At 34.5% G+C, this 14,708-nt stretch overlaps 1 protein-coding gene across 1 annotated transcript in view; it reads right to left on the bottom strand.

Moving 5' to 3' along the window:
• Positions 1 to 313: 313 nt before the first annotated feature.
• Positions 314 to 14,708, bottom strand: part of PPP3R1 (protein phosphatase 3 regulatory subunit B, alpha) — a 64,671-nt gene continuing 50,276 nt past the window's right edge. Inside the window, exons 3-6 of the mRNA XM_069494093.1 lie at positions 9,067 to 9,243; positions 8,028 to 8,087; positions 7,322 to 7,506; positions 314 to 2,444 (exon numbers count right to left, since the gene is read on the bottom strand). Of these exons, the coding sequence (XP_069350194.1) occupies positions 2,397 to 2,444; positions 7,322 to 7,506; positions 8,028 to 8,087; positions 9,067 to 9,243 (470 nt within the window). The 3' untranslated portion in view covers positions 314 to 2,396. The remainder of the gene's footprint in view (positions 2,445 to 7,321; positions 7,507 to 8,027; positions 8,088 to 9,066; positions 9,244 to 14,708) is intronic.

Here is a 14,708-nt window from a genome sequence, read left to right as displayed (position 1 = left end):
ATGGGAGCAGCCAGACTCCAGGTGCCACAAGGAGGCTAAGAGGACTGGAGCAGAGAAAGGGTCAGTAGTAAGGGATGAGATCAGGAAGATCTCATCTAATTGGGGACAGAGGAGAGAGTCCTTACAGGGCTTTGTATGTTTTTGTAATGACTTGTGTTTTTTTACCCAATGATGAAGCAAATTTATTTTACCCATGACTTAAAAGTGAAGGATCAAATATCACTTTATCAGAGTTTATAAAAAACCTATAAGAACGAATAAAAACTATCTTATGGCTGTGGAAGCCCATCAAAGACAACTGAATACATGCAAGCAAGTTTCAAATATTTTATTTTCTTATTCATACAGTATGAAGTTTTCTAAAGATCCCACAACATGACGTATCATGCAGAAGAAAAACTAAACATTCAACATAAACCACCCCCTCCCCTCCCCACCCCCACACACAAACTAAAAAAAAAAAGAGAAAAGAAAAAAAAACCCTCATTCCCCATAAGGAAATAATGTTTGCACTATTTTTCTGTAACGCCAGCCAAGATATGCACAAGCAAGAGAAATAGAAAGCATTTGCTAAAATATTTGTAACAAATACTTATGTACAAAAAATTCACAAAAGACTAGTTCCCCCTTGAAGCAGAGCACATGGCAGTTGACACTGGAACAGATCAAACCACTGGCTGGGATTATAAGCCACGTACTGATCCAGAGGAAGAAAGTTACATGTAGTGGAGATTTTCAGTTTGAACATTAACATTTCCAAAGTTTGGCAACATTATCTTTTAAAATTATGCAAATTATGTAAACAAGAGGTACATTTTAAATTGATCTACATGCAAAACTCCATGTCATGCAAGGACACCAAGCACCGGGATTTTTCTCTCACAGACAGAGCCCATGATGTGCAGCACTCAGTTGAAGGAACAGCGATGGCAGGCAGGTGTGCTCATTTAAGATTCATTCACCTTGATTCAACCTGCCCTTTTCCACTCATGATTATAAAACCAGTTTTTATAGAAAAACTATATAGGGAAAGACTACTGTCATACAAAGCTAACCAAAATGTTTTTCTTCCAGCCAATAGTACCTGTGCAGAAAAGGGAAGGGATAACATCAAGTGGTAGAACATGATACACTACTTTTATATCACACAAATTTATTAAGTTATCGTCCATTACCAATTATATGGGCAAATCAAGGAGAAACCATCATGCATTCTCTATGCCTTACAGTAAGGAGAGGTATAAATTTGAATAGAATTTTGCTCTTCTGTGACATTTAATTAGCAGGACTTCTCCCACTTAAATCACAAATATATGTGGGTGTTTAGATACATACATGCACATTAAATATCACCAGATTTTTAGATTTGCTGCAAGTCTTTTGAAACACAGAAGGGAAATTCATGGTTCAAACATGAGTTTAATGACAAATTATTTACCCATGTAATGAAACAAATGGATACCCTAAGCAGTTACATGATTACTTCAGGTATTCTTCATTAAGTAATGCATACAATAAATCATGATTGCCTAAGATAGCTTCTGGCCTTTATGTATAAAATCACAACTGGTAACTTACATTTACTCAGGGACATTTAATAAATGCAATGGCTCCTAGTTACAAAGTAACAGAATGAAGCAGCCGTAAGCACTGTGCAGTTACCATATGAACACAAGAACTAGCTCTTGGCAGTAGCACTGAACTTATACTTTCTCCTCAAGCAGAGGTGTATGAAAAGCTGCTCAGCAATGAGACGTAGTCCCTGGAAATATAATAAGTATAAATAAAGTTACAGACTCCTTTGTTACAAAAATGTAATTAAGGTAAATAATAGGACATTAACAAATGCTTTGTCAATCTCTCAAAGGAGAAAGCACAGGAAAAGGAAAATAGCTGGCCTAACACCCGGCTCAAATTGTACAATCCTCTATCTATATATAAAACTGTGTGAAATAAAAGTAAGAATGTTTTATGTTCTGCTTGGCACTTTTGTACTCTATTGTTTTGTTTCTGAATCAAGTATATTAAATTAAAGCCAACCTACTACATATAAAGCTACATATATCTATATATAAATATTTACATATGTATATATAGATACTTTGTTATAAAAGATGAAGAAAAATAAATTAAAAAGCCAACCCCTTCCCTTTCTCCACCACATTGATATGCTCTTTTCATGTTGCTGTCCTTCAGACTTTAAAGTGCTACACTGAGTTATTGAGAGAGTAAGAGTTCAATAACACTTAGTTGGCTTCATGAGGCTCATGTTGGAAAATGTGGCTTCACAGAGAAAAATACTTCCATTTAAATACACAGAGAGCATTGCTGGACGTCTTGAGCAGATCTTCAGAGATGGAGAAGAAAGCAAAAGTGTTGGGTGGTACTCTCAAGAGTCACACGTCTACCACCATCTTTTTGTGGATATCTAGGCCACCTACGACCTGCAACAGACAGGAACAAATCAAGCTTAACAATGTTTCAGAAATTTCTTTTTAGTAGTCTGTCTTATCAAACTACAATTTAAAAAACATATTCTTTTAGCCATTTTCAGAAAGTGGATTAAAAAAAAAAAAAAAAGACAACCTAAGTGACCTCCAGTTAGAGTTTTCACGGTTTCTTTCTCCTAGAATAACAGGTATTTTTTGTGTGTGTTCTAGTACAAAGGTCAGCAATATTGTTCTGTTAAGGTACAGACAGTAAATATCTCAGGCTTTGTAGAACACATATAATTTCTTTTGCATCTTCTTTTTCTTTTGTTTAAAAACAACACTCTAGACATGTAAAAACTATTCTTAGCTTGAAGACATATGCAAACAGTCCATGGGCAGGATTTGGCTTGCTCTATAGTTTGCTGACCCTTACTCTAAGTAATTTAGTATCACAGGACAACCAGAAGCTATCATAAAAATCGTCCTAAAAAATCAAATATGGGCTTCACTATCAGTCTGTTCTAGAAAGTAAGAAAAAGTACCAAATGAATAAAAATTTCTACACATTGTTTTTCTATGGAGTCAAATACACGTAGAGTTATATATATCTCAGACAATACTGGCATGGTAATCTAAAAGCATAATCATCTGTATTATTTTGGGGGAATGTTTTATTAAGTATAACCTACATACAGAGAATGTGTAAGTCAAAAATGTCCATAGCTTGATGAATTTTCACAGAGTAAACACAAAATAAACAGTAACAAGTGCCCCAAACCATTGCCAGAACTTGTCTTTGGCCCCCTTCCACACACCAGCCATCTCCCCTCCTACGACCCCTCCCCCCCAGCCCACACACACATGGTAGCTACTATCTTGACTTTTAACATCATGGATTAATTTTGTCTGTTTCTGTATATTTATAAATGGAATCTCTTTTGTGTCTGCTGCTTTCATTTAACATTATGTTTGTGAGATTAATCCATGTTGTTGTGTACAGATGTATCTGCATTATTTTTAAATTTATTTTTTAAAAACTTTATTTGAAAAATAAAGCATAAACAGCCAATTGGTTGTACAACTCCTGCTACAAAAAGAGCACTTTGCCACATGTATTCATTCTCTGTTTCCTTTTATGTAGAGGCAATAACTTAAAATTTTCAGCTTTCAGTATTTACCTCAGAGTCTCCAAATAACATTCCTACAGTGTCTCTTCTTAATTTTGAAGCTTTAGCCATTATCCATTAACTTCCCACTCCAAAAGACGAAGATTTTGGCTTTTACACACACCTATTTCCTGCCCCCTATACTTCCCACACTCCACACCATTCCAATGGTTATATATTTATGTTGATTAGATGGAAATGCAGCATTTTACACTGTTATTTATAACTACGTAAAATACTATTTACAGCTAAACAGAATTATATACTATGATTACTTTTTCTTTCCTGCATATTTGTTTTGGTACAGTTAATAACCATCCGATCTTTTCCTTTGCTGGGTGTTCTATGTATTTATCATTAACTCAGCCCCAAATTTTTGTTCTAAATATATTCAAAAAATACATTCTGTGATTCTATCTATTTTATTATCTTGAAAGCACTCTCTGAGCCAACTGCTGTGCTCTACCTGTTTGCTCTCCAGGCCTGTCATCTCTGGCTCTCCCTTCACCACCTTCCTGTAGGTCTCCTCTCTCATGCTGGACCCTCCGCTTCGTGGATCCCGCACTCTCTTTTGATTTACATATGACCTTATTACAGTGGGAGCACATCCCACTGTAGCTGCCAAATAGGAGGCCTTGTATACCTGACAATGTCTTTCTTCTACTGTCTAATTTAATTGAGTTTGTAGAGAATTTTAGGCTGGGAATAACTGTCCCTCAGAATTGCAAAGGCAATGCGCCACTATCTTCTGGTTTCCAACTTTGGCACTGAGAAAGTTGGTGCCATCACCATTCTTGATTCTTTGTATGAAGCCCCTTTCCCATCCCTCCACCCGATCACCCCAGCTCTTTGGAAATTTGCAAAACCACCTCTTCATTCCTACTGTTTTGAAATTTCATGACAATGTGCCTAGGTCCAGATTATTTTTATATCCTATGTAGGATATTCAGTAAGTCCTTTCAGTCTGACAGAAAACATACTACTTTTGGTTCTGAGGTAGTCTCTTGATTCAGTTTTGATGATTATCTTCCCCCCATTTTTTTTTCTGGAACCCCTAGATTGGGTGTTACAGCTCTTAAAATGGATATTTACATTTAAATTTTCAAGAGCTCTTTTACATATTTTCCAATTTTTGTTTCAAGGATTCAACAGTATTTTGTTTTTGTTTTGCTTTTAAAGCTTTTACTGGCTTTGCCTCACCTGTTTGTCCCAAGCTTCGTTTTTGGATTTGGTTTTGTCTCTATATTCCATATTAGAAGTTTTCCTACTATGCCTGGTGATCCTTGCCTCTGCTTTTGTGGAATGGGCACTGGAGCCTCTCTGTATATGACGGGGCTGTTGACTGTGAGCTACACTGTGAGAGATCTGCTGGGACCATTTTGGGGGGAGGTAAGATTTCCTAAAGAGGGCTCCTTCCTACCTCTTGCCTAGAAGGTATAAACCCCAGCTGCCAGGAGTCAGGTAGGTCCAAAAAGAAGGCTAGAGGTGTCAACATGCAAATACCCTTATTTTCACTTATTCCTCAACACACATACACCCCAAACACTGCCTCATGTTTCCCACCCTAGAGACTCTACCCACTATCCCACAAGGGTGCAGAAGAGACAGCTGCCCAGCTGAACAGAGTAGGGGAAGAAATCTAGTGTTTCAATTCCTTCTGAAAACAGACTTTGACCAATCCTCCTGTTTTTTAGCCTCACCTTCCTCCCCACTTTCAGAGTTACTCATGACACTAATTTCTGAGCCTTTTTCAGGGATTCTCCATTACAAACCAAGTTGCTTCTCAGATTTCTAAGCTACTAGGTTAGTGAACCATTCAGCTCTCTAAATTACCACATTTAATGCTGTTTTCTCTGATGTTCATTTTGTCCTTGTAAGTTCATAACCTTTTCTTTTGAACCCATTTCACTTCATTGGAGTTTTAAGAGGAAGCAAAAATAGATGGGTTCAATCCACCAACTTTAATCCTGTCACTATCATTTTTAAGATTTGTATATGCTAAGTACACTATAAATTTTAAAGCACATATGTAGTACATAACCTTATAAAGTAACTTTCCCCATCTCTTTTATTGTTGCAACTTTAGAAGTCAGAATAAAAAGAACTCAATGAAGCCAAATACATGTTTGATTAATGAAGTTGGTTTTAAACACAAAATAAACATTTTTCTCCATTCATACATTATGCCCCTCAAAAATACAAGCAAGAGCAATGTATTATAAATCTTGGGAAACGAACTCAGGCTTAGCTTAGGTCTTCAGTGTCGATAATAGCATCATTTCTATACATAAAGATATATTTTTACTTCCACCGATAAGTGAAGCCTTTGTTACATTTTATATTTACTAAATGCAAGCAGGTTTCATTCATCTACTATACATCCCCCTCCACACCACTCTAGTCAAGAGTTTACCATTCATTTTGTTCCCCCAAGGCTTGGGGTTTCTTCTTTTCTTTCCTTCTTTTGAAAACTGGCTGCTATCTATGATGCCACTACCAGCCGGGTCTCGTGTCACACTTAACCACATGCTGGTCCACAGGGGCCCTTCAGTGATCTCTGGCAATGATGGAGGAGGAGAAGCAGAGGGACAGCAAACACTTGTAGCAGAACCACCTGGAGAGTCTCAAGTTTCAAGTCCACCTAACCCTTTCAGAAAGACAACCTATTCTTTACACTAGAGCACCACTCTACCTTTTGAAACAAAATGCCAAGACAGTTTTCCCTTTTGATAAAGGAAGATGCTTAAAGGATAGTATGAACTTCTACTAAAATGCCAAAGTAGCTACACTTCGGTCCTTGCATAACACACAACTATCAAAGTCACCTGTTTTCCTCTTGTGATTTAATTTAAAAAAAAAAAAAGAAAGAAAGAAAAAAAAGAAAAGAAGGGAAGGGAAATCTTCCCATAGAAGTATCCAATCATGACTGACTGAAAAAATTTAAAACTTTTAAAGTTTTGCCTCTACTCTGGATGCTCCATTATTCTCTAGTGTTTCTAGCTTGCAGTTAAAAATCCTTATAACCCATCAAAAAGCTACTATCTTTGCTTTAAAGGCAGAAGGTGAGAAAAGAAGCTAAGTGGTTGTACTCCTGTTTGGAAGCAACAAGTGGTAGCAAATTCCTGGGACTCTCGACGAAAGGCAGTCAACTGGGAAGCCAATTTGTTGCCCAAGTTTCCATTTAGAGTTAGTATCCTAGGGCCTCCCATCCCCACACCTGGGCCCTTGCCCCAGAACACGAGAAGCACCTATCAGTAAGCTTGGAAAAGGAGGGGGAGAAAAGTCATGACTTACACTGCCTAGCAGGTGAGTTTAGGACAGACAGAGACTCTCCATTTCTGTTGTCCCTAGGAAGCCAAGTTTCTGATAGTCCCACCTGAAATCCATGAACACGTATTTCCCTAGAAGTATTTCCAAACATGTTTATTTTTAAATGAACTTTAAGAATATAACCTAGTTGTAATTTGGGGGTTACCAACAATAAGTTACTAGTACCATTCTTGTGGCATTTGATCAGGGGATTACTAAGAATACTAATTCTTGAGAATAAAAATTGCTAATTACTAAAAAGAACACACTTCAAAATTTTGAATATGGGACAATTAGGCAAAATCAAATACATAAATTTTTAAGACAAAATACCTATAAGCAATTTTCTATTAAGTGGTTTTTAAAACATGTTATTAAAATGTAACTAATGAAAAAACCGGCTTTTATACTTACAGCACAGAATTCTTCAAAGGATATTCTTCCATCTCCATCCTTATCTGCATTTATTATGGTTTTGTCTACAATTTGCTGTAACTGTGTATCTTTCAGATTGTTCCCCACCATCATCTTCAACACCTGGAAGAGTTCCCCATTGGAAATATAGCCATCTTTATCCATGTCATAGATACGAAAAGCAACTAAAAAAAGAGGAAGAAAAATCAATGGGAATTATAAGGCAATAATCACAAGTGAATACTTGCAATGAGTAAGAGTATGGGCTATAGAGTCAAGACTCCCTGGGACAATTAGGATAGCCTAAGGTAAATTACTTAATTTTGCTAAGCTTCAGTTTTTGTACAGATAAAACTAAGGATAATAACAGTTCCAACCTCTCAGGTTCTTTAGAACATTTCTTCCCACTTTCATCATAAAACCTCTTAGCCAAGTTACATATGTAGTTTATATAACTGTTTTCAGTAAAAGGAAATTCTGCTTTCCTTCTATCTAACTAAAAGCAACGACGACACATTATTCAAATATACTAGTTGCAAGCGCCCTAAAAGGATTTTTCACCAGAATGTAAAATTTCTGTTATGTCTAAGAATAACAGTCTAGAATAAAAGACAACTTTAAGAATATTTTATAAGAATTTTATAACGCAGTATGGAATGGTAGGGATGTAAGAGGAAAAAGGAAATCAGTGAAGAAAAATACTTACACCTCAACTTCTGCTCCTTATCTCCTTTGACACTGAACTGAGAGACTCCCTCAATGAATTCTGAATAAGAGTTAAAGATGTTTACAAATCAGAACTTTCAATGTTTTACACAGAAAGATAATATTTACCTTACATACCCACAAAAGGATATTTCCTTGCTGTAAAACAAAATATACTAGCAGTGTTTAAAAATGAAAATGCCAAATTTGAAATCTCAACAAGCGAGGTTCTATGTTTTTTTCTTATTTGAACTTGGAGTTCTCTAAGGTCAATCAATTTCAACAAATATTTGTTAAGTACCACAAAGTGTAACACTCAAAAACATATTCTTTAAACTATTTAACTCTTTCATCTTAGAATATGACTATAAAAAGGGACTTAAAAACACTATAGATTGTTTTGACACAAAAAAAATAATTTTGCATTTGTTTCAAAACTCAGAATCACTTAAATACATTAGAAATTTTATGACAAATGATCATTTTTCTTCATTGCCTGCTAAGCACTAAATCATCAGTTTTAGATCCCTTCACTTATAATTCAGTTCCCCAAACTAAAATAACATCTGCTGACAATTCCCTGGTAAAATGTTTATTTACTTATAAGTATAGAATCAAATATAAAATTATTTATCATGTTAATATTAGCAATAGCATTACTGAGTGTCTTTATAAAATCCAGATTAACTAAATTAATCCTCCTCTATGATAATGGACACACATCCTTACTACTACAGTTTATTTTTTACTGCTGACTTAGTACAGGTCTCATTCTATACTAAGTATACTATACTATAATGCAGCTTCTCATGTTGCATAAATTGCCTTAAAGTGAGAGGAACTGTCTAAAAACAATGCAACTATTTAATCGTATCACAGATTTTGAGGTTTCAACGTAATCTATTATTATAAGATCACAAAGAATATAAAGACAGTACGGAAGAACTAAAAATTTCAAACATTTTTGTGCCTAGAGCCGTAAGACTACACACAGGTTAACTTTTTGTGATTAAAAACAAAATGCACAACTACTTCCTTACCTTTGAAGTCTACTTCTCCATTCCCATCTGTGTCGAATATATCTATTACTCGCTGTACTAAAGGATTCTGTTGTAACTCAGGCAGAGACATGAACTCTTCCACACTCAAAGAACCAGAATTGTCCAAATCGAGCTTCTTAAATCTCTTTCCTAACCTTTTAATCTCATCCGCATCAACTAGAAGCAAACAAAAAAAGTAGCAAGATTTTAAAAAATGATTTTATGATAGATTTAGGGAAAAAAAAAACAGCAGCTACCCAATGGTTTAATTTCCAATTTGATTAAAAGAGTAATATATGCTGTTGACTAATTTCTAATAGAGAAAATATATCATAAATATTTTTGTTTGTTTACCTTTCTTTTTGTTTGCACCTGCCATTACGTACAGCCCACTGTATGAGTCCCAAGATAGTCTAGGATTGACAATGCTAAGCTGATCACAGAGGTCACACAAGTTATTCCAGGACTGACAATGCTAAGCTGATCATGGAGGTCCTACTAGACAAGCTATATTAACCCCGTTCTGTACACCAAAGCATTTTTATTTTCATTTTTCTTTTTAAATTTTAATTGACTTTATTTCTAAAGTAAATGGCTCAAAACCAAAGGGTATTCAAAATTCAAAATTTCCTTCCCATCCCACCCTAAGACATCCAACTCCCTTCCTTGGAGGCAATGCTGCCAGTTTCTTGAATATTCTTCCTGAGATACCCTTTGCAAGTGTGAGCAAATAAAACACAGCTTTTACTTCTCTTATCCAAAAACAGGAAAATCAACAAAATTCACTTTTCAACACTTTAAAAGAGAAAAAAATAACAATTTAAGAAATGTTTGTATTACTTTGTAAGTACTCTACAAAAATTCAGTATCATCTTTTATCATATACATTCTTAAAAAACATTTAAGTCATTTTCTTCTAAATTATACCATTTTCATTCTTCTAAAATACCAGACTAATGCACATAATTTTGATCATGGCTTAAGAGAAATAATATGTACAAATATATTTTAAAAATTAAATACAACCACCAACTTTTTAAAAGAAAATTAACAAGGCAAATGTTATACTGCCCATGAATATATATGTATTATGGCCCACAATATTAGCAACAAGACTGCAAAAAAAGCTGTTTTGACAGCTTAAATATATGGCATCCTCATTGTAAGAACTCAAAAATTAAAGCATATATTTTTAAACTATAAAAATATTATACTAAAATGGAATAGAACTATAATTATCTGCACTATTAAAGTAAAAACTGACCAACTACAAGATGGTGCTATAATGTGAATTAGCACATATGTAACTGATAGAGGAGAATGATGTCAGTACAGCATAGAAATTTCATTGGTTCATTGGGATTTTTCCCAGTATGTTATAAAGGGATCAGGGGCAAATTTCTCAATTAAAAAGAAAGTCTTAATATACGAAGACCTCAAGAAAAAGTGGCTAAACAGTAACTGCCTCCCTTTAGAGAAAACAAGAGCAAGTTTAGTGGCTTCAAGAACTTTGAGATTTCCCAACATCATGTTAACTGGTGAGAACTAAGAGTGCAGATGAAGAAGTTGTAAAGACAATTTTTCTTGTTTTAATCCTCCCCCAACTCCCCCAAAACTATTAATAAAGGTGGCTACACACCGGCTCATTGTTAATTTTTACAAAATTAGTTACTACTGAAGCAAATAACTTTAAGAACCTGTACCTCAAAATAGGAAAAACAAGTCCCAGTTTAAGGCTCATAAATGATGTGCTATGGTGTTTAATACAAATGCCAGAGTTAATTTGTATTTGTATTTTTAAGATCATTATTATTTATGTCAGTACTCTGTTACAAAGCTGTATAATTTGAGTGTTCTACCCTATCCATATCTTCCCCAGATATGTGATTTTGCAGCATCTGAGGTTTTTCAGAAACACATATATTATCTTATATCAGAAATGCCTTTACATTGGTTTAATGAAAAAATTATCTTAAATACTGCTGCAAATGGTAAAATACACATACAATCATGCATTGCTTAACAGGGATATGTCCTGAGAAATGCGTCATTTGGCAATTTTGTCATTATGTGAACCTCATACAGTGTACTTACACAAACCTACATAAATGTAGCCTAAATATTTTCAGTGAGTATTAATTATAAGTTTTTCAGATTTAAAACTCACTGATTAAAACCCCATCAATATTTAAAGTAAAACTCTACTTATCTAACCAGACATCAGTAAACCATTCAGAACAGTTTCTTAAAGTTCAAAGATTTTGCTGAAAGCTACCCTCTCCGTGCTTGCTTTAATTTTACATACATACCAAGGATTAACTATTTCTTTCTTGTAATCTTTAGTTTTGCCTTAGTTTACAACCACACACCAGAAAAGGTGATGGGGAAATTGAACATACTAGATCACTAAGGTATATTAGAAGTAGACCAGGAAAGACATAGACTGTATCATTAATGGAAAGATGGAGGGCAGAAATGTAGGACCATTAATATTTATGGAAAGAATTTACTAGACTATATTTATTGAAGAGGGGCATGTAAAATAGTTCAGAAAGTTGTCTATTAAGAAACTGAAATTGAGGCACTTGAAAGATTATGTTTCAGTAACTTAGCAAAACCCTCTAATTTGGAAGACAGCATTCCAGTCTTGATGAATGAATACGGAATATTAACACTGGAGAATAAGGGGAAATCATAAATCATCAAACATATTTCATTCAATCCATCTTTTTTACACTGAAGATAGCAATCTTTCTAAAAGGCAAATTCAGTCAAATTGCTAGCTCCTGTGATTTAAATCTTCTAGTGGTTTCCTAATGTAAACAGAATAAAAAGCCTAAAGCCACTGAAAATATTTAGCCTCAAGATAAATTTCCATCTTATCTCTTCCCCCATTTCCTTTTCTTTAGCTACAATATTCTTGGTACAATTCTGTTATAGTATAAATTTTAAACCTACACATTTCCTTATAAACCCTCTGCTGGAATGTCCTTGCCTAACTATTTATGAGACTCCTACCAAATTTTCTCTGATTAAAGCAAGGGGGTTGTTTTAACAATATATTGCATAGTTAGCTGTTAGCTGTATCATCACCTCTCTCTCTGGCAAAAGCCCTTAAAGCAATATGTAAAATCTATTTACTTTCTTTTGCTTTAAATAGCTTATGAAATATCATAAAGTAGTTGATACCTGTCCAGGATTAGTTAAAACCTTCCTCAAAGGCAGCAATTGTGCCAGTAATCATACTTTACCTTGGCAATAAATGGCTTCTTAAAAAGCCCTTAGAGGTATGACTTGGAGGGAAGGAGCTCTACCTATTTAATCTTTCCATTCATCACCATTCCCATGTACCCCATGATTAAACTGACCTTGAGCTTCTTTAAGAAGCCAGTGCAGTACGTAAAGAGGCAGTGTCTGTTCTCCAACCACCCATTTATTTCCTCCTTCTCTCCCCCTACTTCCTTTCAACTAGGATTACAATGAGTAAGACAAACTCAGTATTTACTATCTAGTTGAGGCTAGCTGAGCAACTAGAGGAGTTCATACCTAAATCTCTCTAGAATAGCTAAAAATGGCTAGCTTGAAAAGCAATGCCATGAATATTTTTAAAGGCAAGATTTAAGAAAGCTAACTTTCAAAAACAAATGGTACAAAATAGTTCTTTTAAGTATCAAACGAAGTGACTTATTTGGTTGTTACTGTCACCAGAGAAACAGTTATTCAAACAGTTCCACTTGGATGTGTTGCAGGATATTAACATATACTTTAAATTAACAGCATTTTAATTCTTGAAATATCAGTACTTAGCAATTTCCTACAAATTAGGCACAGATCTCTAAAAAAGATCAAACCCATCTTGTTAGCACCACTTAATGTTTCAGTATATTCACCAATGATGATCTGCACTTAGCATCAGTTAAATGTGCTAAGAACAAATTCCAATTAACTTTTGGTGCCATCTTTCATTAAAGATTTTTCTTCTTACTGCTTAGGATCATACTCCTTTAAAACAGATGGACCAGGAAAAACAAACAAACCTCACCCTCTTGACTCATCTTGTGACTCAGAGATACCCTTTTACACATGTTTTGCCAAGTTGAAACTCATGTTATTTTTCCACTCTTTGGAAGGACATCTTTGGGGAAACTACCTGTTTTAATAGCTGAACATGCCTACATGTTTAATTTAAATTATAACAGACAAAGTATTATAATAAAGAATCTTAAAGTCATATACACTGTTACCTAAAATTTAAGCAAGGCAGTAAAAATTTAAATCTTTTAGCTTGAGTTTATGAAATATAAAAATATATAATAAGGCATTGATGGAATGCTTACCAAAAAACTACCAAATTAAACTGCTGACACCTTACCTGGATCTATGCACTGAGTATTATCAGGGACAAATGTGAAATTTGGATGGTAACTCAGTTTTAACAAGTGATTTCAAGAATTTTATTAATCCAAAATGATTAAGAATTTGCTTTTAGAGAGCTCATGTAGCTATAGTAAATTTTAGTATTTTCAACTGGACATATTCATACTAGAGCAATACTGACAGAAACAGAAGGTTACATATTCATTCATCACCCTTTCATATGGAGAAACATAAACCATCTCCCTTTATTATACTTATCTATTTCTCTTATTTAGAAAAAAGAATATAAAGAGATTCCAAAACAGTGAAGAAGAGACCAGGGTCTCTGGCTCTTAAAACATTGTTATTAATACATACACAACAAGCTGCCATTGAACTGTTAGGACTAAAAGTAAAAACAACTTGAGGTCTAAACTTTTAGATGATTTTTAAGTTTCTCAGAACAAAAAGAAAGAAATGGAATGGTGGAAAATAAACTTACCTCAAATTTTAGCCAAGTCTCCATAACCATGTAGTAGAAAACAGCAACAGACTATTGCTCCTTCAGGAGATTCTTTTAATAGCTACTTTATAAATAATTTATTACCCATTAAAAGACTAATTCATGATTTAACAACAAAAATAAGATAAAGTCTTTTTAAATTTTCCTAACAAAAATATTTTGAAAGACACAACTAAATTACATGTGGGATCCAGGAGAGAATCCTGGGAAAAGAAAAACTACTTTTTAAATTTCAACAGTTTTTGCACTAAAGTGGTTAATTTCTTGATTTTGATAATTACACTGTAATTCCGTGGGATGTCAACATTAGAGAAAGCTGGCTCAGGGATATTAGAGAACTCTATTATTTGTATAGCTTTTTCATAATATCTCCTGAGTCTCCTCCAATTTGCCACAGCTCTTAATTCTTTGTCTTTCATGATCTTGAAATATTCCATTCAACATTTTGTAAAATGTCCCTCAGTTTGTACTAGCTGTTTTCTCATGATTATAATGAATTCAGGCATTTGGGCTGAGAAAACCACAGAATTGTGTCCTCTGGTAATACTGTATCAAGGGGTTCATGACACCAGTGTGTCTTATTACTAGTGATGTTAACTTTGATCACTTGGCCACAGGTGCCGCCTGCCACATTTCTCCACTATAAAGCTACTATCTTTCCACTTATAGTTAAAAAATATCCTGGGGGAAAATACTTTGAAACTATGCAAATATTCTATTTCTCCTCAAACTGTGACCTAATGTTAGCATCCACCACTGGGTC

The sequence above is a fragment of the Eulemur rufifrons genome, chromosome 19 (genome assembly GCF_041146395.1).
Source record: "Eulemur rufifrons isolate Redbay chromosome 19, OSU_ERuf_1, whole genome shotgun sequence".
NCBI lineage: Eukaryota > Metazoa > Chordata > Mammalia > Primates > Lemuridae > Eulemur > Eulemur rufifrons.
Note: the sequence above shows the minus strand (reverse complement) of the source record. Positions and strands in the feature narration are given on the sequence as shown.